Here is a 25,766-nt window from a genome sequence, read left to right on the forward strand (position 1 = left end):
GGTCTGCAAGACCCATCAGAGCAAAAAGCAAGGGAGGCATGCAGGAGCCATTGCAAATGCACAGAAAGCAAACAGCAGATCAGAAATGCAAAAAGCAAGGGAAGCATGCAGGAACCATTGCAAAAACAAATGGAGCAGATCAGAAATGCAAACAGAACAAAGCAAAAAGCATGCAAGACACATTGAAAATGGGAGGAAACCCCAAAAAGCAACCAAACCCCCCAAGACCCATCAGAAATGGGAAAAAACACTCCAAAAAGCAACCAAACCCCCAAGACCCATCGGAAATGGGTGGGGGGAACCAAAAAACAAACAAACCCTCCCAAGACCCATCACGGCACAGAAACATAAACCCCCCCAGCCAAAAATCACGCTGCAAAAATAACCAGAACAGTTTTTAAAAAGTATAAAGCAGCACTTTACCTTAGCAGGCAGCCTCCTCAGATCGCACACTCTCTAACTGCTGGGGTGAAAGAAATACAAAGAAGCAGCCTCATTGCCACATACAGTTAGCTATTTGGATTTCCCGCCCTTTTCCCCTGCCTTTTTTCTGTTCATAAGTGGAAGCTCCATTCGCAAGTCAAAGCAAAATTTTGCAAACGGAGCTGTTTGTAACTCAAAATGTTCATAGATCAAGGTGTTTGTAAGTCAAAGCACCACTGTATTGTTTTCCTTTGTAGGTCATATGTTTTGCCTAGTCTGGCCTTTTCTTTTTCATTTTTAAGTTATAAATCTTTCAAGTGTTTTAAGTTGCTAATGTCTGCATGTAATTTGTTTATTTTTCTTTCCAGCTGAATTTTGGGGTGCCATGAGTTTTCTGGTTTTTTGTTTGTTTGTTTTGTTGTGGTTTTTTTTTTTTTTTTTTTAGTTTGTAACCACATTCCATGGTTATTATGGTAGCTGTGCTATACATGAGCTGGTTTGTTTCCTTTAATGTGCTGGTTGGGATTGTTCCGATGACAGCATTTGCATCATTCAGTAGATCTTTTACTTGTTTACTTCATAATTGGCACAAATTGAGGAGCCTTTGTCTTCCTGTGTTCTTGCTAATATGGGTTACTATTTTTTTCTCTCAGTGATGTTTGCCATTCTGTCAACTCATAATTTCTGGGTTGTTCCATAATTTAATAATAATAATTTATTGTCATTGTAAGTATATACACATACAACGAAATTTGCTCCTCTGTTGATAAGTTTTCTTCCATTGTTGTGTCTACCTCTACCCTCCATTTGTCTTCCATATTATGGTCATTGTTCTGTGTTGATTTTGCCACCTTTTCTAATTCTTGCAGTACCAGTTCTTGCAGTACACTTTAGTCCAGATGATAAACCTTCTCTGGTTCATTAATAGGTTTGGTTTAGTTATGTCACTACTTGGATTTTTTCCCTTTCCAAATTTCTATCATTCTTTTTTGAAAAGTATGGGCTGCTGGTTTTGCCTTGTAATAACATTTCATAATTTCTCGAGTTTTGAGGAGAGTCCAAGTTTTGAGTTTACGTTTTGAGTGGGTCCTGTTACGAAACAGCATTTCCTCCTTTTTGGCGGAATGAAACACAGGAGTCATATTTTTATCAACCAAACTTTTACTGACAAATGGTGTGGGAGAATCAACAACTTCAGTGGGTCCAACAAGACCAGCTGTTACCAGAGAGACTCAGTTCAAGATAACAAAAGTCCATACTCCAATCAATCATCTCTTAATGCGGGGAGGCTCTGAACCTCTCTTTGTCAGTCAGCTTTTTCATGGGGCCGCTCCTCACTGCACAGATGGTCCCACAACATGAGTGACAGGCCCAGTCTCCTTCTCAAGACGTCTGAGTCGGCAGAATCGGTTCTGGATGGACCATCTTCCTCCAGGGACCTTTCTCCCATGGGTATACATTTATGGTCCATCTAAGGGGTCTAACTCTCCATGCTGTACCTCCAGACATGTCCTCCTTGCCCTTGCACGAATCCACCATCTCCCTCCTCACTTCCTCCCCTTCTGGCACACCAAACACCTGTGGTCTCTTCTCCTCCTCCTTCAGGCTACATTCCTCCTTTCACTCTTGCTCCAGACTAGCCCATTCTTCCGGTCCCCAACTTCTTTTCTTTTCTTCCTCCTCCCCCTCTGTCATCAAAAACACTCCCACTTCTCTTTTCTCTTTTCCTGCCTTTTCTCTCTCACACACTCGCCAGTCATCCTTCCTCCTATACAGTGGTGCCTCACACAACGATGTTAATTGGTTCCAAAAAAATCAACGTTGTGTGAAACATCGTTCTGTGAAACACCATTTCCCATAGGAATGCATTGAAAACCGGTTAATCCGTTCCAATTGGAACGGATTGCCGTCTTTAAGTGAAAAAACCCATAGGAAACATCGTTGAGTGAAACAATGTTTTCTCCATTGGAATGTATTGAAGCCGACTCAATACGTTTCAATGGCTTTGCGAAGTCCTTTTTCACTCCTGTAAAAGTGCCTTACAATGTTTGGAACAGGTTTTAAATGCTTGCAATCGTTAGCCCACCTCCTGAACCCTATGCAAACTTAATTTGATGTTGTTCTGAGTCGTCTTTAATTTTTGGTGATTTTTTGAATTTTCTCTCATTGGAATGCATTGGACGGAAAGTTCAATGCATTCCAATGAGAGAAAATTCAAAAAATCACCAAAAATTAAGGACGACTCAGAACAACACCAAATTAAGTTTGCATAGGGTTCAGGAGGTGGGCTAACGATTGCAAGCATTTAAAACCTGTTCCAAACATAGTAAGACCCTTAAAAATGAGCGAAAACGGAAGAGCTTCAAAAGCACTGAAGCCGGCTTCAGTGCTTTTGAAGTCCTTTCCGATGTCCCTTTTCGCTCATTTTTAAGTGCCTTACAATGTTTGGAACAGGTTTTAAATGCTTGCAATCGTTAGCCCACCTCCTGAACCCTATGCAAACTTAATTTGGTGTTGTTCTGAGTCGTCCTTAATTTTTGGTGATTTTTTGTTTTCCCTATTTAAATGCATTGAACTGTCCATTCAATTGATTTAAATGGGGAAAATAAAAAAATCACCAAAAATTAATGAAGACTCAGAACAAAACCAAATTAAGTTTGCACATGTTTCACAAGGTGCACTATGGAATCCAAGCATTTAAAACAGGTTTCAAACATTTTAAGATACTTTTAAATGAGCAAAAAGGGACATCGTTAAGTGAAATTCCCCCATAGAGAACATCATTAAACGATGGGGGAAATTCCTCAAAAAAACCCATCGCTGTGTGAATTCATCGTTGTATGAAGCAATCGTTGTGCGAGGCACCACTGTATTTAAGTTCTCTACCTACCTAGGCAAGATGGACATACTAATGTTGCCTACTCCTGCCCCAAACGCATGAGGGGATAGTTCACCCTCTTCCTCACCTGCAACCTCAGTCTTCACAATTGTTCCAGTAGCTTTGCAGCAGCCTGTCCTGGTTCCTCAACAGGGTGTGCTGAGCCCTGTAGCCTATTTGTCACCAGATGCCAAGGGGCTATAGCGTCTGACATGGTCCTTGTTGATGACCAATTCAGTATGGATTTCGTTTTATTTCCTCTCATCATAATTGAGGGTTGGTGGACAGAGTTGATCTGGCTTCTCAGCTGAGACCTGTCTGGCTAGGGAGACCCTTCAGCATAGCTCTCAATCTCACTGAAGCACACAAGCCCCTCCGCCTCAACAAGGCCTTTGCCCATTGAGGAGATGATGATGATGATTGCAGGAGGGCCATTGTGAAGGTTTGTTTACAGGGGCTTCCCGCTCTTCCCAAAAAGGAGTTGAGATAGGGTCCTCTGCTAACAACTTGTTTTTATTCAACTCAGTAAAAGGAACTTCAACATTAACTTTTGGTTTGCTTTTTGTCTCTTGCTCCGACAACGGTTCAGGCAAGGGTACCCATGCACTTTCATCAAATGTCTTAACGGGCGTAACATTCCAAGGTCCAACAGGGACCTGCCCCAACGGTTTGTCCTCTCCAACTGGATCATGTGGACTTAATAGCGGGAGGGTTTCTTCATCTCCCATCCAGCCCCAGGATGGGTCTCCTTCTCATGGCGAGGCACTCCAGGGACCAGGTAACAGCCCATCTGCCTCAGCTGCTCTATATGCCATGCTTGGCGGGCTTCCCTCTCCCTCTCACTGGCCTCTTTTGCCTCACTAAGCTTCTTGCGGCAGGCCTTAGCCTCAGTCTCCCCCCAATAAGAGAGTCTTTGGATGAAACCCCTCTTACATCTCCTTTCGGCCTCCTCCTTCGGCACTCGCACCTACTCCCAGCGTCCAGTCCACGGATCCTCTATATCTCCTAACCCCCCTTCTTCCCCCTCTAACTCCGCCCCTCTTCTTCCCTTCAAATCTTCCTTCCAAGGGTTGGTTGTCATTAACCCTTTGAGGGCTTCTTCCAGGTCGCTTGTATCCACAGCACAGGACCGCTTTCCTCCCTGTCTATCTTCTTCTGATTCACAAGCATCGGTCCCTTGATCTTTCTTAAGACCAGGGGTGGAAGGAGGGCTAGTTTGGGTCAACTTTGATGTTTTTAAGAGAGTCAGCTCTACCAGAAAGACCCAGAGCTTCTGGTCTTTCCCTTCACAGCCATACCTATTAGAATGGGGTGTACAATTCCTAGTGTGTCCTACTCACCCAACATAGGATACGAATACTTCTGATTACTATTCAGACTGTAAACCTGGACAATGAGGTTGAATGTCTATAGCATGCAACTCCCGAGGGCCTTTTTTTAAACTTCCCTTGGACCTGTTCAGGCTGCAGCCCCCCAATCTAAAAAAGAATAATAAGGTCCTTAGAAGCTTATTTATTTAGTATTTAAATATTTAAATATTTAGTATTTAAATATTATTTCATTATGGCTCTTAGTATGAAAAAGCTTTTTTTCCCCCTTTAGAAATAGGAAGAGGAAAGGAAGTGAACTCCCTGAGGCTTCCCATTTTTCTGGTGTTTTTATTTCCTGGGATAAGACAGTTAAAGAGATCTGGAGGCATAGCTGCGTATAGATGGTGCTGGTAAGCACTTCAACTCCTTTGGTTTAACTGAACTAGGGGGGGCTTGTAAATTTGTTTAATTGCTGGGAAAAAAAAGAAAACAAACTTTGCTTTTGTGTTTCCAGGATGAATCTGTTGGGTCCATTTGGCTGTCTGAAAACATTTGCTTGAACAACTCACTGATGTTGTTATAGAGTTAAACGGCTTCTTCATCACTATTTGCAAAGCCCACAGGCACAGTCCTTGATTACACAGGCAGCCATATTGGTTTGTGCAGGATGCGGTTCTTTGCCATTTTCACCTCTCTGAACCTGTTGTCCAGTTTTTGCAGGGGCATTGCTTTCTTCATCTTTGCTTTTACCATCTGTTCACTTTATTTAATTTTCAACTTCTTGTGATATAATGGTCCTTTTGCAGGAAATGCAACAGCTTAAATTCTTGTATTAATTAGTTCAAATATTTTGCAGTACACTTTATACAATAAACATTGTGCTTGTGTTTAGCAACTAGTGGTAACCATAGAATGAATTCAGCATGAAAATTTTAGATTGCGCAATCACATATTAAAATCTGTCCACTTAAATACCGTTTTCAAAATGTGGTTTTGGTACAGCCTAGCACAGAAGCACCTGCCCAAACCAAGATATAGCTGAATTGCTTATGTGGCTGGTACAAACTTTCCAAAACTGAGATTAATTGCTTACAGGTTATTTCTATAATTTAGAAGAAACAGACATTTTTTTCATTTGCAAATGTTATGTATGGGAGAAATCAGGAAAGAGAGTTGTAAGAGAGATTGTTCTCTGTAAACTCCACCAGGAACAAGTGACAACTAGACATTTGGAATTCGTATTTGTATCACTGGGGATATGAATACAGATATCAGCACCACAGGTGCCTGGGAAGTCCAGTCCCTCCCTTCCAAACCCACAGGTCCAATTAGTGGTTGTGGCACACTCAGCTAGCTTCATTCTTGTCACGCCAATTGCAAAGGTAGCCAGGCCGGCACTTCCCTCCCTCCCTCCAACTGCTCAGCAGCTGATTAGAGAGACTCATCATCCTGCTTCCTGACTAGAGTGGTTGGCTGCATGGGGAGGCAGGGAAGTGCTACTTCTGCAATAAGCGCGACAAGAATGGTGCTGACTGCATGCACTCTGTGGTGACCATTAATTGAACCTGCCAATTCAGAGGGGAAGTGACTGGACTTCCCAGGCAACCATGGTGCCAATATTCGTATTCATATCCCCAAGTTCATGGATATCCCATGTCTAATACACAAAAACATGTGGTAGAATATTTGAATCTTCCTGGACACTATAAATAATCTACAATTGATTGTTATAGAGAGAAATTACTACAGAATAGACTGGAAAGAGATAGCTGAGATAAGATATATACATAAATTTTATAGTGCATCAAAAGGATTAAATATCAACCTGGAATTCTTATCTCTTTATTTTTTTTGTATGGATTAGACTTCAGGCACTGTTCAACAGCTGTTTGATTGTACTTAGTAATGGACTCTCCAAGTGTAGACTCTTCATTGTTTCTCTTGTCACTCCGCACATCATAGAAAGTGTAGGGCTATCTAGTAGCAGGCTAGCAGGTAGAGAAGAAAGCATTTAAATGTTTGGAGTTTGTATGTTGCTCTGAACCGTTAAACTAGCTTTGCTTTTTAAAAAGCTACAGCTGACCTTACAAATCATGCAAGGACGGAGGTTAGCAATGACATCTGGCTGATTGCTAAGATAAGAGGTCGAACTGGGGAAGAGGTGTAGAACTGGGAAAGGCAGTTGCAAGGAAAAGATCATCTAGCTGTGGCTGCATATTTAAAAAAACCCACTACATTAATGTATCTTAATCACAGTTTTCCTGATATTCTCTGACTTTTGACCAATGTTCAGATTTTCCTGACCAATTTCCATTTTCCTAAGTTTCTAGAATGTGTTTCTTTTCATTACTTTTTGTGTTTCTCTCTGAAAATAAAAATTGTGAGGTCAAAGCAATCATCAGTACTTGCATTTGCAATTAAGCAAATATTTTTTGCTGAAAATGTTCTTAAAATCATGGAAGGAAAGCAAGCTTAAGTTTTCCCTCATGTGAGTTCACATAAATAATTGTTTTAGAGAACTGCAGAAAAATAGTATTCATGATAGAAGCCATACTGTGGATGGTAGGAAATACCCTGAAGAGACACTAACAACTTCAGTGCTGTTGTACTGGAAGACTCAGAGAATAATAATAATAGAAGTTACTACACACTTCTGTGTTTTCAAATTCAAAGCAGATATAAAGTTCTGAATAAGTGCTTAATAAAGACTGCAGGCACTAGAAGTATGTTCATCTCTTCAATCATAGAGAGCAACATCATTGGACTATGTAGGAAAATTGTCCAAACAAGTATTGTTTCAAAAATAAATGCAGCAGAATGTTTTTCTGTATTAACTAATGAGATGCAAAACATATCAAGGAAAGAGCAGTTGGCAATTTGTCGTCATTAAGTGGAAGCAAGTGATGGCAAACAAATACTGCAAAAATTTGCTTAGTTTTTTTAGAAGTTGCAGGTATAATGGTGCTTGGGCTAGCATTAGTTATTACCTCAACTCTATCCAAGTTTGGTATAGATTTAGAAAAAGCCGATCGACCAAGGATATGACAATGTTGCCATTGTGAGTGTCTTCTCAAAGAGATTCATCTTTTGAAAACGTAGTAAAAAAAGAGTCAGGATGAATATGTTCTCAGATTGTGTGAGACAAGCTGAATGGGGGAAAAAAATCAACCTGTAGGCTTCTGTATTTAAAATGTATTTGCCAATAATACAAACTTTACAGAACTCCAATACAAAAGAAGCGTCACAGCAGGTCTTTTCAGTTTTTACGTGAAAAATGTTTGGAATGATCTGCTAAATAATCTTTTTTCTTACGTTGCCATAGTAAGGTATGTCAGGCAGTTCACAAGGTGGATTCTGATCTTGTTCAATATTGTGAACACAAAGTTATAATTCAGACATTACAAGAAATAAGAGGGAATCCTGAACACTTTGATGAAATTTATTCTTTAGCAGAGAAACTATTTGGTGGTTTTGGAGAAGAAATAAAGAGGCCAAGGAAAAATGGTTGTCAAATAGTACATGACAATGCATCTGCTGAGAGCTCCAAAGATTACTATGCAATCTACCTTTATCTTCCATTTTTGGACTGCTTCATAACAGAACTGAACTCTCAATTTTCTGACCTCAATATATACGTCACAAAATTGCAATTTCTTCTTTCAAGAACATGTAAAAATGCTAAGTTCTCGTCTGTGGAGCAGTGCTTTAAAATGTACGACAGATTTGTTGAAAAATTTTCAATTTTTAAATCAGAATTACAAATATGAAAAAATAAATTGTGAACAGTTTCTAAAGATGAGAGGCCAAGGATTGTATTAGAAGCAATAGAAAATTGCCAACTGTTTTAAAATTCCAATAACCACAATGGTCCTGATCCTAGCTTCTTTGCCAATTTCAACCATGACCCCTGAGAGAATGCTTTCCGTGTTGAAGAGGTTGATGTCAGGGTTCTGGAACTCTGCAGGAGATACACAACTGAGAGGACTGACTCTCCTACGCATTCTTAAATAATGCAAATATTAAATTTAAACCGAAAGAAAAGGCCCCCATAATCCCCGTCCATAGGACATGCCAGCAAGGGCTTAATGACAATTACAGTTCAAAGCATCTGGAAGGTGTCAGGTTCTTCGTAGTGGTGTCCATGTATGCATTTCAGAAAGTTCCAGAGCCTCAAAAATGAAAGGGCCGCTCAGCCTATATCGCATGTGCGCAGCCCCCGCTTTCCTCAGTGCTTTATTGTCCGCTGCTGCGAAGGGCTGCTTCGGAACCTGTGCCTCACTTACTGTCATTTGATAAAGTTTTCTGCTTTCCTTCCTTCTTCCATCTTCTCCTCCTTTATGTTAAAGAGAGAGAGATATTTTTAGTTAGAGCTAACCCCCTACTGCGACTCTGCCACTCTCATTCCCCAATGATTTATGGCTGTTGCTTTAATGAAAAAATATGTCATTTGTGGCAAGAAGATGCCACAATCACACACACACACACAACACTTACCTTTTTTGCCTGGGAGAAACCCACTTAGTTCAGTCTTGCAGAATCTGCAAAAGTTTCACAGCTCTTACGCTCAAGAACCAGCAGTCTCAATTCTGATCCTTCCTCTGGGAACAATCCCTTCAAGCTGCGGATCCCCCTACTAAGGCAAATCCCAGTACAAAAATGGACCAGATAACCTTATTGGGGGGGGGGGCTGGAACTTGAGCCTGCTCCCTCATCTTTCTCAAAACTGTTTTTGAAATTGACAAAGAAATTGGAACATGACTCTTGAAAATGACAGGCAGCCTCTGATATTGAGGCGACCAAAAGAAAGAAAAAATGACAACCTGCAGTGTTGTTGTGGCTCACGCAGACCCCTTGCTACCGATCTGAGAGCTGACTTCTGCCCCTGTTACCAACACCCAATACACGGTCTTGGTTTCAGAGGATGAATACTTAAGCCTCTCTGTGCAGAGTGTCCCCATCTCACAAAGACCACCTTCTCCTCTATAACAACAGTGTTAATCAACTCCACCATCAGGAGGATGAACATCAAGATTGAGATCCCTCTCCATTACCCAGCAGTCTCCGAGACAACACTACAGGGAGAGTAGGAAACCTACATCGGTCTTAATCTCACAATATCTACCGCATCACTACCGACCATGCTACTTGCAGTCTCTCTCAGTGGGTTCTCAGTACCATGAGGACTCTTATTACACTCCTTTCTTCTGTCCCCCTCACTTTATGTACAGGGACAAGGGATGGCCATCCCAATCGTACCTGGACTCTTGAAATTGATTCCACTCTCCACACAATCCATCACTCTGTGCCTATTGTATGGACAACACCGACAACCAGGATTGCCCCACTCAACATCTCAGGCTTTAGCTCTTCAACCAGCATCATCCCCAGCTCTACAACCTCCTGATGCTGACACTTCACTTACCTTGGCTCCTCTTGAAGATCTGCTTTTTGACCGCAGGTCCACCAACTCTGATGGAGAAGAAGGTAAAACCTCTCTCCCTGCACTCAGATCACCCACCTCCGATGTCCAAGATGACGCTCCACTCTCATCTTTGGAGGTTCTCTCTTCCTATAATGATTTAATGGAGAGAATGGCAAAATCATTGACGCTACCTGACTTCAAACCAGTGCCACTAGCAAAGGATGCCGTCTTCACCTGCATCCGTAAAAAGGTAAACATCCTTGTTGAAATGGCAGTGCTCGAGACTTTGACTAATCTCAACAGCCAGTCCTGGCAAAACCCCTCCTCGGGTCCACCACGATCCCACAGAATTGAGCATTTCTATAGGGTTCAACAGGACAAAGCTAAATTCCCGTTCAAACACCCCACACCAAATTCCATAATTGTACAAACCGTCCAGATGAGATCTAAGGACTCCTCATGTGACATCCCTAGTAACAAGGAGAGTTGCAAATTCAACCTACTGGCTCAAAAACTTTGCTGTTCAGTGCCACTTCATATGTACATTGCTAACTCTCAGGCCATGATGGGCACCTACCAGAAGTTCATATAGGAGAAATTCCGAACTCTAATCTCAGCTTTACTGCAAGATAAGAAATATCTGGCTATCTCCTTGAAACAGAAGGCCTACACTCTTGCAGGACAGCAGATTCATTGCACCCGACATGTGGCTGACTGTGTAGCTAAAAGCAAGGCAGCGAATGTCACCTAACACCGCCATGCTTGGCTCTGCTGGTCTTCCTGATGACTCTAAATCCTGCATAGAGGAGTTTCCATTCGATGGAGATGGACTCTTCAATGGCAAAACTGATGAATTCATGCAGGACCTGTACAGAAAGAGATCAGATGCAAGAAAGATTGACATCAACTCCAACAGATCAACCACCTCTCAGTTCCACCTTCACTGGAAGAGGTCCATGCCATACTTGAACTACAAATCTCCATTGGAGTGCTTCAGAGCATCTGACCGGTGTACCCAACAACGCTTTATTCCTGCCTCCGCTTCTGCCAAATGCAAACAGACCGCTCTCTCCCAAAAGATGGACAGGAAGCCCAGACAGCAATTTTGACGTGTCCCAGCCCAAGCTTGATTTCTCTATCTATTAACCACTGTCTCTTTCACAGTCAACAACAGATATATGGTTGGCACCCTTTATCCATGACTGGAATTTCATTCCCTCAGATGTATTGGTTCTAAACATCATAGATGGGTACATCATAGAATTTTCATCCCTCACACCCATGGGTTGTAGCCGCCATACCATCTCCTTGCCTGTCATTCAGGCAGAAATTCACACACTCTTGAGGAAAAAGCTATCTCAAGAGTGCCTCTCCACCGTGCACATACTCCCTTCTTCTCCCAATACTTTACAGTGCCAAAAAAGGATGGAGGACTATGGCTCATCTACACACCCTGAACAGTTTCACCGCCCCAAAATGTTTCCAGATGGTAACATTACAGTGTATTCTCCCTCTCCTCCAAAAAGGAGACTGGTTCACGTCCATAGTCCTTCATAACACATAATCCCACATCTCAGTTCAGCCCCAACATCATCACTTATCCCATCCGCAGATTCTTTGTTGACCAACAAACCTACCATTTCCACATGCTTCCCTTCGAACGCTTCATAGTCTTGAGGGTATTCACAAAATGCATGGCACCAGTTGCTGCCTTTCTCAGAATCCACGGTATTGCTGTCTTTCCCTACATCGATTATTGGCTTCTGGTAGTGCGTGACAGGACTACTCTACATACCAACATTGCATTTACCCTTCGCCTATTTTCAAGCCTCAGGCTGCAAGTCAATGAGAAAGTCTCACCTTGTCCCATCCCAGACTTACTAGTATATAAGAGTTTTCCTAGATGCCTGAAGCACCTGAATTATTCTATGTCAACTGCACATAGATATCATCACCCGCTGCACAATGAAACAAATTTGAACTCACCGTACTTCTGTCCATTCCGGTCAACAACAATGGACAATGCATCCACCACATCCGTCCTGTCACACAATGCATCCACCACATCCGTCCTGTCACACTCTTGACTGAGGATGCGACTGCTACAATCCTTTTATCTTCTCACCTACAGCAACAAGAGAGAGGCACACTCCCAAACAAAAGACTGTTTCTTCTGCCACATCTCAAGAGAAGCTTCTATGGTGGACAACTGCATCCCCCTCCCTATCGCATACTTACAGAAACAGGCACAAGGGGATGGGGTGCCCACTGTGGCCACAGACAAGTTCAGGCTATGTTGTCCAGAAACTAGAAGACTCGTCATATCAACTTCCTCGAGCCTCTAGCCATCTTCAAGGCCCTCCGAACTTTCAGAATTCTAATTCAAGGTCACATGGTTCAGATTGCCTCTGACAATATCACAGCAGTGTATTATCTAAACAAACACGGAGGAACCAAATCCCTGAGCCTTCTATACCTTTTGGGCTTCCTCTGGGAATAGTGTATGTCCCACCAAATCATCCATATAGCAACCCATGTCTCCGGCACCGACAACACAACCACAAACCAACTCAGCCAGAAAACGACACAAATACACGAATGGAAACCTTATCACAAAGTGTACGCCCAACTGACATCTTGCTAGGGCGAGCCTACTGTGGATGTGTTTGCTACTGCCACCAACTCCAAAATGTGCCTGCCACTGCTCCTGTGCAGGCAATGGACCAAATTCCTTGGGCTACGCCTTTACCGTGACTTGGACGGGGGATCTCTTTTACATATTCCCTCCCTTTCCACTGATTCAGTACACAATTGTGAAACTCTTATGTGATCATTCAGAGGCAGTTCTCACTCCGTTGTGGCTAGGACAACAGCGGTTCACCACCCTTTCCACAGTAGTTGGCAGATTTCAGCTTCCTCTGCACCGTGACCACCTCTCTAGCCAAAACAGCATGGCACTTCACCCAGACATCCCTCACCTGTAACTCGCTGCCTGGGGGAATATCCCTCTCACCCCTCTCATAGCTACCCTCCTACTACTAGACTTCATGGCTATAAGTGGAAGCATTTTCAGTGGCATCACATCAGCTTCAGGACTCTCCTGCATCTCTTTCCACAGTTCTTACTTTCCTACTGCATCTCAAACAACATCTCATAGTTGCCGACATAGTCGCTCATCAATCAACTGGCCATCCCCTTGTAAAATTCTTCAGAAATTGTAAAATTGTAAAATTCTTCAGAAATCACGCTGTGAAAAAAAAGCATCCTAAAGGGCCTCCACAATGCCTACCCAGGTAAGTGACCTCCACAAGACCCCTGGTCCCCCTACCACTAGTTCTTTCCCAGCTTACCAAGCTTCCCTTTGAACCACTGGCTACAGTGGGTCTCTGCCTTCTATCTCTCAAGGTTGCACTTCTGGTAGTACTCACATCAGCACATCGAGCTGCAGAGCTTATGGCACTTCATTATGACTCACCTTACATCATTTTCTCCCAAGACAAGGTCACTCTCCATACTTATAGCACCTTCCTACTCAAAGTAGCATCTCTTTTCACATGTTTCAACCTATCATGTTACCTACCTTTTATCTGTATCCTCAAAATGACCTGTAATGATCCTTCTAGTCCTTGGACATACACCAAGCGCTGGCCTTCTACCTAGACAGAACAAAGGACTTTAGACAAACAACCAGACTTCTAGTTTCCTACCAAGGCGCCAAGAAAGGACAGCCAATTTCCTCCCAACGCTTCTGAAAATGGATCTCCTTATCTGTGGCCTTGGCCTATGAACTTGCAAGCAAGCCCCCACCTCTGGCTTTCTGCAGCCACTCTGCCATAGGAATGTTCTTCCCTACTGCCTTTATGCAAGGTGTAAACATCCAGGATATTTGCTGAGCAGCCACGTGGTCCCAGCCCTTAACCTTTGTCACAAATGACAGGCTAAATCTCAGGGCTGAGAGAAATTCTGCTTTTGAGAGGGCTGTTCTGTCCTGGCATAACTCCCACCTCCACAACTCTAGCTTGCGAATCACCCCTATATGGGCACCAGAATGAAGAATATTTTGTTACTTACATACCTATGTTTCTTCGAGTTTGTCTTTTCAGTGTGGCAACTGTGTTGGGGTTTTGTTTTTCTTTGAAGTGTTTTTATACCTGTGGTTTTGTTTTTCTTTGAAGTGTTTTTATACCTGTGGCCGTGTTCAGTGCCTACTGTAATAAGCATCAGAATTACTCAGTGGTGTGGATTTTCCTGTCCTACATGTCAGTTGTCATTTTGGATCATATTCCTTTGCTATTGGGATTAAAATTTGTTACTCTCTTTAGCTTGTTGCTTCTCATTAGCTCATTCATTTAACAGGCTGCACTGGTGTAAAGTGAGCTGCTTTTGCAGGAAAATTACTAAGAAGGTGTCTATAACTTCTCACGAGAACTGAGGTGCTGTTAGCTTCTGCTCACAGCCCTACCACCCACCTCTCACATTAAGCTTCTATAAATTCTGAAATGGAGACACCCATTGTAAGCTGCCCCTTATCTCCAAAGAGATTTATGGGGGTGCCGGAGACTGGGATGAGTCCGAAATCCAGACAAACCTCTGACTGCTGAGCAGAGCCACTTAGGTCTCAGCAAGGTCCTGTCTAAACTTCTTCCTCAAAAGCCAATCTCCTTTAGTAAGAAAGCAACACACACAGACAAATCCATGAGTTATACTCAGAATAATCTGGCTCTAAATCTTTGGTAGCAAACACACATGGCCAATTAGACATTCAGCTAGTCTGTACAAGAACCAATGCATGCAGATCAAATCATTACTGCTTTATTGAAAAGAATTGCTTTAGAAAAGGTTTCAGTTGATGGTAAAATAGTTCAGTAGGTACATTTTCATATCAAGACAAACGGAATACTCCCCTCCCCACTCCAGCTGGAAAAATAAAGAAATAGAATTATGCTAACTAATAAAAAGCATAACACAGTCCATCTCACGTGTCTTGGGTCTTCATAGGCTGATGCTAGATGAAATCCAGTTGACTTCCATCAGTCCATGGTAGGAAAAATAGTCCATAGCAAAGCTACAAACCATTATGGGGAAAAGCACGTGTCTGACCTTTCTCAGTCCAACTCCATCTTTTTCCAACTCCTTACCAACTTCCTTCTTCTTCCCAGAATTCTTCATAAGGAACACCCCCTCCTGGGTCTTGTTGTCCCGCCTAACTTTCTCATGAGAGCTTGAGAGTTGTTATCAAGTTTTGTGGCAGAATTATTTTGACTACTAAAGTCTCTGCTCTCTACTCATCTTAGCAACGAGATAATCAGAGAGCGAAGCTTCTCTGAAACAGCATGAAAAACTTTCCTACTACAGAACAGACTTTAAATCAAGATGGATGCTATTGGGACAATCTTAGGACTACATATCCCATTCTAATACACATAAAAACACAAATCATCACATGCCCCCCCTGATTATCGTTAAAATTCAGAGCAGTAAATCTGATCTAATTTTAAGAAATCAAGCAAAAGTAACTAAAAAGTAATTCAAAGTAACTCGTTATATCTCAAACCTTAACTACAGATTAACTATTACAACACTGAAACATAGCACACTGTTGAATACATTGTTTCAACGTTCAGGTTCATAAGAATCTTCACAGTACATTCTAGAAAGACCATCTGCCACAACATTCAATTTTCCAGGAATGTGTTGAACTTCAAAATCAAAATCTTGCAATGCTAGACTCCATCTCAACAATTTTTGGTTGTGAGATTTCATCTTCTGCAACCAAACTAAAGCTCTGTGATCTGTTTGGAGTGTAAACTTACGCCCCCATAAGTAAGGTCTAAGTAAATTTAGAGACCAAAATATAGAAAGAGCCTCTTTTTCAGGTACTGCGTAATTTCTCTCTCTATCCAAGAGTTTTCTAGAGAAGTATGAGATAGGGTAAAGGTTCCCATCTTCTCCTTGCTGTAACAATACTGCTCCAAGGCCTAATTCAGAGGCATCTGTTTGTAGAACGAATGGTTTGTCAAAATCAGGGGATTTCAGTATAGGTGCATCCATAATCTTAGCTTTTAAAGCATCAAAGGCACCTTGACACTCTGGTGTCCACTTTACCTTGACAGGCTGTCTCTTCTTAGTGAGCTCTGTCAGAGGTGAAGCCAAATGACTGAAATCAGGAATAAATTTTCTGTAGTAGCCAACTAGGCCCAAAAACGAGCGTACCTGTTTCTTAGTTTTTGGAATAGGCCAATCATTAATAGATTGTACTTTGGCTTGCAGAGTCTGAATTTCTCCTTGCCCAATCAAATGACCTAAGTACATGACTTTTCCTTGCATCCATTGACATTTGCTGGCTTTGACTGTCAGTCCTGCGTGCTGAAGTCTGGACAAAACAGTTTCAATGTGAGACATGTGAGAATCAAAATCAGAACTGAAAATGGCAACATCATCAAGATAAGCACTTGCAAAAGGTAAACCTTGTAAAAGTTTGTCTATCATCCTTTGAAATGAAGCACCAGCATTCTTCAAACCAAATGGCAATCTTCGGAAACGGAAAGTTCCCACATGCGTGATGAAAGCGGTCTTATCTCGTGAATCTTCAGCCAAATCGAGCTGCCAATAAGCATTCTTTAGATCGAGAATGCTGATAAACTTAGCCTTTGAAAGATGTTCAATTAAATCATCCATTCTAGGCAATGGGTATGGATCTGGAACAGTAACACTGTTTAACTTTCTGTAATCAACACAAAATCTTACTTCCTCGAGAATTTCACCCAGAGCGTTACGTTTTGGCACCAGTACCACCGGAGAAGCCCAAGGGGAGAATGACGGTTCAATCACCCCCAAAGACAACATCTTTTGTATCTCTTGTTCAATCTGGATAGCATGATTACCAATTGCTCTATATGGGCTAGACCGTATGGGCTGGGCATTGTTCTCAGTAGTTATCACATGACTGATCAATTTGGTGTAACCTGGTTTATCTGAAAACACATCTTGGTATTGTTCTAAAATTTGAAACAACCTTTCTTTCTGATCAACGGTACCTGTTAAAACAAGATTATCAGACCATGTACCTGCATCTTGCAATTCAGACAACATATCAATAGGTTCATTTGCAGCATGAAAATATTCAGCATGACATTGAAAAACCATTGCAGATCTATCTTTGTACAGTTTCAAACTATTGACATGGTAAAGAACAGGTTTCTTATTAGAATCCAACATTTTGACAAGATAATTGACATTTCCCAATTTTTGAACAATTTCACCTGGACCTTCCCAGACAACTTCTAGCTTAGAAGGTCTGAGTGGGTTCAGAACAAGTACCAAATCACCCACAGAAAATTCCCTGTGTCTGGATCTCTTATCGTGGAAGAACTTCTGACTTGCTTGAGCGTCCAACAAATTGTCTCTGGCCAACTCCTGGACAGCCAAGAGTTTCTCTTGAAGTTTTCTAACAAAATCAGCAACTGGCACAGTACTACTTTTAACCACACCTTCCCAATCGGATTTCAGGAAGTCCAATGGTCCTTGTAGATTTCTTCCAAACACTACCTCACTTGGAGAAAAGCCACCTAGTGACGAATGAGCTGAGCTACGGTAAGCAAACAAAGCAAAAGGCAAAAGTTCATCCCAAATGTTTCCATATTCTTGGGTCAAAGTTTTAATCATTCTAAGCAAAGTTTGTTGACCTCTTTCCACCATACCATGCGATTGAGGATGATGGGCCGTGCTAAAACTGATGGTTATTCCACTTATCTCGCATATCTTGCGCATAAGTTCACTTGTAAAGGCTCCTGCTTGATCACAAATTATTTTGGATGGTACTCCAATACGCGAGCACAAGTCCACGATGATTCTAGCTATGGTGGTAGCTGTAAGGTTGCTAATAGCATAGGCTTCGATCCACCTACTGGCTGAACAGATGAAAGAAATGATGTATTTCTTCTTAGATTTAGTAGGAACAAAAGGTCCTAGCACATCCATTTGCAAACACTGGAACACTTGGTCAGGAATCTCCATAATCTGCATTTCGGCCTTTACCTTGTCAGTTTGATGGCCTGTGCGTTGGCAATAGTCACAAGAACTGACATAGTCCTTTACAGTTTTTGAAATACCAGGCCAGTAAAAATGTTGAGAAATCCTCTTTAGGGTTTTTTGTATTCCTTGGTGCCCACTACTCGGATGGTCATGAGCCATTTCTAGTATTCTCAGTCTATATTCAGTAGGCACGACTAACTGTTGAATATGTTGGGCATCCAAGTTGGATTTGGGGAAATATTCTCTGTACAAAAGTCCATTTTCTCCCCACAGGAAACTAACTTGCTGATGCACAGGACGTTCAGCATAGTTGTCTGCTTGTGACCTCAAAGAAGCTAGAGTGGGATCATTAAGTTGCTTCAGTCTAAAGTCCTCTGATCCCATTGGGGTCACATCCTCCATTTTAGTTTCTGTTGTAGCTGCTTTATCAGGTTCGGTCACAAGAGGCTGCTGTTGGGTAAGGTCTCCATCTGAGCTATCCTCAGTGGATTCCTGCTCCAGTTCAGGGCCATGCATCTCCCTACTTTGAGAACGTGTGACTACCTGCATCGAAGCTACATTTTGACTCTGCATGCGATCCAAAAAAGCAAGATCATTTCCAAGAAGAAAATCAGGTTTTCCCTCATGAGTTAAAATATGTTTTGCACCTGACCAGGACTTGTAGGTAATTTTTACATATGCTAAAGGAACGAACTTCTGCTCAGTCTCTATAGACCCATAAGTTTTTACTGGACACCTCAGGTTGTTCAAGATCAAGGTGGGGTCTAGAAAATGTCTGCTTATCGAAGAAATGTCGGCACCCGAGTGATGAAAAGCACTTAAAGCCATATCACCTCCAGGTGTGTGAAGAAAAACCACCTCAGAAAATGTGCGGGTTGCCCAGTCCCTTTGTGTAGTTGGTACTATGCAATCAGGATCCATAATGGAAAATTTCTCTCCTGAGGTTGTCTCTTTTACAATTTCTGATGAAATTGCAGCAATTTGTAAGTCCAAAACTCTAGGCACATATTGGTTTACTGCCGCCTGCATTCCACTGGCTTGCGAAGGGGTTACAGTTAAGTTAACTCCTTCCTGACTCTGTGAAGGCACAATGCTTGACTGGTGAGGCACAGAAACTGCATTACTGGCAGCTGGTACTTGCTGAGTTCCCGCTGGCACAGAACTTACATACGCCATCTTGGGAGTGCCTGCTTTAGATCTCCGTGGAGCTGGAACAGGTGTTTTTCTAGCTGGCTCCTTAACTTGGCTAGCTGGCACATTCAACCTTGGGCAATCTCGTCGCAGATGAGAGCCACCACATTCAAAACATTTAAGAGGCGTTTTACTCTGGCTAGGAGCTAGGCTCCTGCGTTGCTCAAATGAACTTTGCCTGGGCTCTTGAGAAAAAGACTTTCTAAAATCAGGCTGACTCTGTCTCTTAGGCACTACTGGTGCAGTCTTTGCCCTAACAGCAGGTTCATGCATTTTAAAGGAGAGAATTTCATCAGTTTTTAAAGCAAGGGTTTGCAAGTCTTTGTAGTTTCTCTCCAACAAAGTACTCCTTATTTCTGAAGGCACCAAATTAAGAAAATGCTCCTTGTACAACACAGTTCTTAAATCCTCAAAGGTACTGACGCCCAAGGAGCTCAACCACTGATCACCTAGATGTTCTATCTTGTCAGCTAGTGCAGAATAACACTCATTAGGCTGCTTTTTCAGTTTTCTAAAGTTCTGCCTCAGTATTTCCGAAGTGAAACCAAATTTTCTCTTTACCTCCTCTTTAAAAATAGGCCAGTCAGTGTCCTCATCAGATAATTTGGCTACAATGTTGGCAAGTTGCCCAGAACACTGAGTACGCAATAACTTGAGGTACCAGGCCTCAGGTATACTAAGATCTCTACACGCTTGCTCATATATAGATAAAAATGATAAGATATCATCGCCATCATGGTAGTAAGGTAGATTGTTTCTATCAACACTGGCTATTGAGTTCTTAAACTCCTCTTTTTCCTTCAGCTCATTAACCAAACGCTCCACCTTTTTCTCTCTGTACTGCTTCAATAACTGATCAGCAATGTTCTGATTATGAATAGATTGAGTGTGACAAGCAACAAAATCAGCAAACATAAGGGTTAACTTATCCACTGGTGATAGACTCTTGTTAGGATCAGGACCCTCAGCACCGGCTGCTGCTGCTGCCGCTCCTGCTGTTTCATCAGGAATGTCCCTGGCTGGCACTCCCCTCCCTACTGGAGTGCTGGTACCCGCCATTTCCTCTGCCTGATCCATCTGTTGCAACTTAGACCAAGTCTGATCTGGATCAGATCCAAGTAGGTCCTTGATGTCCTGTGCTGGGAGTTTAGCCATTATATTGCCCTTTTGTAATTCCCTTCTTAGTTGTGAAGAACCATAAGTAATCCTTTGCTTAGCTCCACTGTGAGTCAAAACGCCGTGCTCAACAGCCTCCAAAAGCTCTTGATGCAAGGGCTTCGTATCTTTACTAACCAAAGGCAGTCTAGCAGATGCACCACCAATCTTAACTTTTCTCTGAGTCACAAACTGCTCTCCAGGCAACACCAAAAATTCTTCTCGTTCTAAGTGTTGCTCCATGCAAGCTGCAACTAACGCAGACGCCAAGTTGACCCAAAAGGAAAAATCCTCTCCCTGCCCCTGTAGCCGAAACTGTAGGGCGAGGGCAAAGCCATAAAACACTCTGGCAGAAAACAGCCCTACCCTGGAGCTTCAGAAGGGCGACCGCTTACTTGCATGAAAATGCCCACTCATTAAACAGCCCAATTACATAACTAAGGCATTAGTTCTTAACAGACCTTCGCTTGAAAGCAAAGTCTTTCTTTAAGACCCTTAGCTGAAAAGAAAAATGCAATATAGCTAATTTATAGCCCTTCAAAGTAAATAGCGTGGAAGAAACCCCTCTGCCAAGGCTTGGGATTTCCCAGCTGTGAAAAGCACATGCATCGAGATGCTGCTTTCAACTTAAGCCAAAGTAAACGCAATAAATCAAAGCCCGTGTTTCGTGTCACCGCTGCCAATCATGTAAGCAGCCCCTTATCTCCAAAGAGATTTATGGGGGTGCCGGAGACTGGGATGAGTCCGAAATCCAGACAAACCTCTGACTGCTGAGCAGAGCCACTTAGGTCTCAGCAAGGTCCTGTCTAAACTTCTTCCTCAAAAGCCAATCTCCTTTAGTAAGAAAGCAACACACACAGACAAATCCATGAGTTATACTCAGAATAATCTGGCTCTAAATCTTTGGTAGCAAACACACATGGCCAATTAGACATTCAGCTAGTCTGTACAAGAACCAATGCATGCAGATCAAATCATTACTGCTTTATTGAAAAGAATTGCTTTAGAAAAGGTTTCAGTTGATGGTAAAATAGTTCAGTAGGTACATTTTCATATCAAGACAAACGGAATACTCCCCTCCCCACTCCAGCTGGAAAAATAAAGAAATAGAATTATGCTAACTAATAAAAAGCATAACACAGTCCATCTCACGTGTCTTGGGTCTTCATAGGCTGATGCTAGATGAAATCCAGTTGACTTCCATCAGTCCATGGTAGGAAAAATAGTCCATAGCAAAGCTACAAACCATTATGGGAAAAAGCACGTGTCTGACCTTTCTCAGTCCAACTCCATCTTTTTCCAACTCCTTACCAATTTCCTTCCTCTTCCCAGAATTCTTCATAAGGAACAGCCCCTCCTGGGTCTTGTTGTCCCGCCTAACTTTCTCATGAGAGCTTGAGAGTTGTTATCAAGTTTTGTGGCAGAATTATTTTGACTACTAAAGTCTCTGCTCTCTACTCATCTTAGCAACGAGATAATCAGAGAGCGAAGCTTCTCTGAAACAGCATGAAAAACTTTCCTACTACAGAACAGACTTTAAATCAAGATGGATGCTATTGGGACAATCTTAGGACTACATATCCCATTCTAATACAATAAAAACACAAATCATCACACCCATAACATAAAATAATTTTATACCACATCTCTGCTAGGTACCACACACATGAACATATGCCCGGGCAACTAGACTTTAAGGGATATATGCTCAGCTGTATCCCTGGGAGCCTTTCCAGCACTCTGCTATAGTACAGTGGTGCCTTGCATAGCGAGGTTAATCCGTTCCGGATTAACCTTCGCTGTGCTGAAGCATCGTTGAACGGGGCAGGGAATTCCATTGGAACGCATTAAACATGGTTTAATGCGTTCCAAATGGGCCAAATACTCACCGTTCAGCGATGCTTCTTAATGGCCGGCAGCCATTTTCGCGCCCTCGCCTCGCTTAACGAGGGCGCGAAAACGCTGCGCGCGGCCATTTTGGGCCATTTCCGGGCTTCCGGCGGCCATTTTGGCCGCCAAACAGCTGATCGTCGGGCTTCGTTTTGCGCAAAGCGAATTTCGCCCTATTAGGAAAATGTTGAGCGATCGCATTAGCGATCCGAAAAAACGGATCGCTATGCGATTTCGTCGTTATACGGTGCGCTCGTTAAGCGAGGCACCACTGTACTTCCCATTTATCTTCAGTATGATCGAAAAATCCTTTATTATACAAGTGGTGTGGTTAATTCTCAAACAACTCCAAACGATCTATCTTGGAGCCATGACATGATAGCCTATTTAAGGCACCTACATTCACACTAGCCTTTGACAAGAGGTTTGTATCCATGGCAGGTCCAATTCCAGATGCTTAGTTGCCCAGACAATAAAAAATTTGATCCATATGATGAAAGGTTAAGGAGTATTTGTCTAGTCCTCTCTTGGACTGACTTTTTATACTAGCACGTAGAACTATGAATTATTTTTGCTAGCTTGTGCTGTATGATTTCTGTAATTTATTTTAAAGCATATAAGTATTAAATAATTAAATTTCTAAATTATGTAGTTGATTTGTTGGATTGGATTTCTGTCTATGTTGTCGTTTAGTCTTTAAGTCGTGTCTGACTCTTGGGACCCCATGGACCAGAGCACGCCAGGCCCTCTTGTCTTCCACTGCCTCCCAGAGTTTTTTGTCTATCGATTTTTTAAAAATAATGTTCTACAATTATCATACCAAAGAATGGATTAGAGATGGACATGAAGTACTTCCTTTTCATAAATCATATGCACGGCAGCGCAGCTGCCATACACTCCTTCCCCCCACCTGCAGCTCCACTCACCAGACAGTGTGTACTGCTCCATCCCTCAATCTTCCAGTCCAGGCAGGAGCCTGGACTTCCCTTCTCCTCTTCCAGCAGCTGATCACTCAGACAAGGCGGTGGGGCAGGAATTCCTGCAGTGCTTCTGTTTGAGTAGCCAGCTGTTGGAGGAGGCGGAGAAGGGAAGTCCAGGCTGGACTGAAAGATTGAGGGATGGAGCAGCGCATGTCAGCTGTCAAGTGGAGGTGCTGGCGAGGGGGTGGGGGAAACGAACAGATGATTTGTGACAAAGGGGTACAAAGTGCTTCATGCTCATCTCTAGAATGGATTACTAGCTTTTATAGTGCAAAATCACTTGTAGTTTTGCTAAATATCCTGTATCAATAAGAGAAAATATTTCAATGGACAAATGCTGAAACAAATTAAATTGTAGTCTTATCTTTCCATGTTCTTGCTTTTGCACTCCCTGGAATGTTCATTACCCTGTTTCCCTGAAAATAAGACCTAACCTGAAAATAAGCCCTAGTATGATTTTTCAGGATGCTCATAATATAAGCCCTACTCCAAAAAATAAGCCCAAGTTAAGTGAAACCCTGCCCTCCACCATCGTGCAGCAACCAGAAGATGATGACTTGCCTGTATTTGAATAAATATAGATTGTCATACATGAAAAAAAGCAAAAACAAAACACCATCCCCTGAAAACAACCCCAAATGCGGTTTTGGCACAAAAATTAATATAAGACCCTCTCTTATTTTTGGAGAAACACAGTATTTTCTTTCTGATTGAAAAAGCTCCAAAAAACTGTCATTAATTTTGTCAATCATCATTTGCAGCCTAAAGAATGTAATGGAGTCAAAATTCCAGTTGACACTAGCAAGCCGAATCCCAATGAAGTGGAATTTGATAACCTATATTTGGATATGAATGGCATCATCCATCCTTGTACACATCCGGAAGACAAGTGAGTACACATTGAATGTACTTTAGTACACATTGAAATACATTGCTTATATATAGTTTGAAATGATAACACATTGCCTTACATTGCAGGCCAGCGCCCAAAAATGAAGATGAAATGATGGTGGCCATTTTTGAGTATATTGACAGGCTTTTCAACATTGTGAGACCAAGACGACTTTTATACATGGCAATAGATGGAGTGGTTAGTACAGAAATATTTGCTATCAGCTTGTTTGGCAACCTGTTGTGGACCCATTCAGAGCAAGAATGTTTAGGGATAGCAGCTTTCAAAATGGAGAAAGCAGATCTTTAGAATATTTGTGTAGTTCTGCATGCAAGTGGCGAGATGATGTCTTATAAATCTATGCATTCGAGTCTCAGATTGTTCGAAGAAAATATGCTAATAGCACTTTCTTTCAGCTGCATTGTCTGGCTATTGCTCTAAGACAAAGGCAGAAAGTTGATAATACAGTGGTGCCTCGCATAACGTTTGCTTCGTTTAACGTTTTTTTCGCTTAACGTTTATTTTTTCAGAGTCAGATTGTGCTTCGTATAACGTTTTTCCCTATGGGCGATTTTCGCATAGCGATTTTGGGACCATGCTTTGCTTAACGTTTTTGGTTTTAGGTCCCCTGCTTCACTTAACGATGTGTTTTTTTTCAATTAAAAAAGTGTCTTAGAAGGGTCAAAAAGGGTTCTAAATGCTTGGATTCGTTAGAGGACCCCTTAAGTCATGTGCAAACCTGATTTGGCTTTGATCTGACTTTTCGTTAATTTTTTGTGAATTCTTTTTTTTTAGCCCATAGGAACCAATGGACCTGTCAAAATCTGACAGCTCCATGCTTTCCTATGGGGGAGAAAACAATTTACAAAAAATTAACGAAAGTTCAGATCAACGCCAAATCAGGTTTGCACACAACTTAGGGGGTCCTCTAATGAACCCAAGAATTTAGAACAGTTGCTGAGTCTTCATTAATTTTTTGTGAATTTTTTCTTCCCCCATAGGAAATAATGGAGCTGTCAGATTTTGACAGCTGTCAAAAGTTGGGGGGAAAAAATTCACCATTAATTAACGAAAAGTCAGATCAAAGCCAAATTAACTTTTGCATTCGTTTTAGAGGGTGCAGAAGCTAATCCAAGCATTTAAAACCATTTTTGACCCTTTTATGACACACTTAATTTTGCAAAAATTGACTTCGCAAAGCCATTGAAACGTATTGAGTCAGCTACAATACATTCCAACGGAGGATACATTGTATCGTTTAACGATGTTTCCTATGGGTTTTTTCGCTTAAGGACGGCAATCCGTGCCTATTGGAACGGATTAACCGGTTTCCAATGCATCTCTATGGGAAATGGTGTTTCGCATAACGATGTTTCACATAACGTGTTTTTTTTTGGAACCAATTAAAAACGTTATGCGAGGCACCACTGTAATTTAATTATTATGAACACATAGTGAATTTCTGTGTAAAATTTCCCTAAATTGTAATGCCAGTGGGGTGAGGGAGGGAGAAGGAGGGGTTCTTTTTTGGGGAAGGATGGACATTTGGGGGAAAGTTGAAATATATGTAATTTTTATATTCATAACTACT

The 25,766-nt window shown here is 41.9% G+C and overlaps 1 protein-coding gene and 1 long non-coding RNA gene across 2 annotated transcripts in view; one reads left to right on the forward strand and one right to left on the reverse strand.

The window, feature by feature from the left end:
- Window positions 1–25,766, forward strand: part of XRN2 (5'-3' exoribonuclease 2) — a 125,879-nt gene that overhangs the window by 17,032 nt on the left and 83,081 nt on the right. Inside the window, exons 2-3 of the mRNA XM_020790516.3 lie at window positions 24,045–24,172; window positions 24,262–24,373. Of these exons, the coding sequence (XP_020646175.2) occupies window positions 24,045–24,172; window positions 24,262–24,373 (240 nt within the window). The remainder of the gene's footprint in view (window positions 1–24,044; window positions 24,173–24,261; window positions 24,374–25,766) is intronic.
- Window positions 8,735–10,161, reverse strand: LOC144588945 (uncharacterized). The gene is made up of 2 exons (XR_013544723.1): window positions 10,034–10,161; window positions 8,735–8,944 (listed from the first exon to the last, which is right to left on the reverse strand). It is a non-coding gene; the product is annotated as an uncharacterized LOC144588945 (long non-coding RNA).

Source organism: Pogona vitticeps, chromosome 4 (genome assembly GCF_051106095.1).
Source record: "Pogona vitticeps strain Pit_001003342236 chromosome 4, PviZW2.1, whole genome shotgun sequence".
Taxonomy (NCBI): Eukaryota; Metazoa; Chordata; class Lepidosauria; order Squamata; family Agamidae; genus Pogona; species Pogona vitticeps.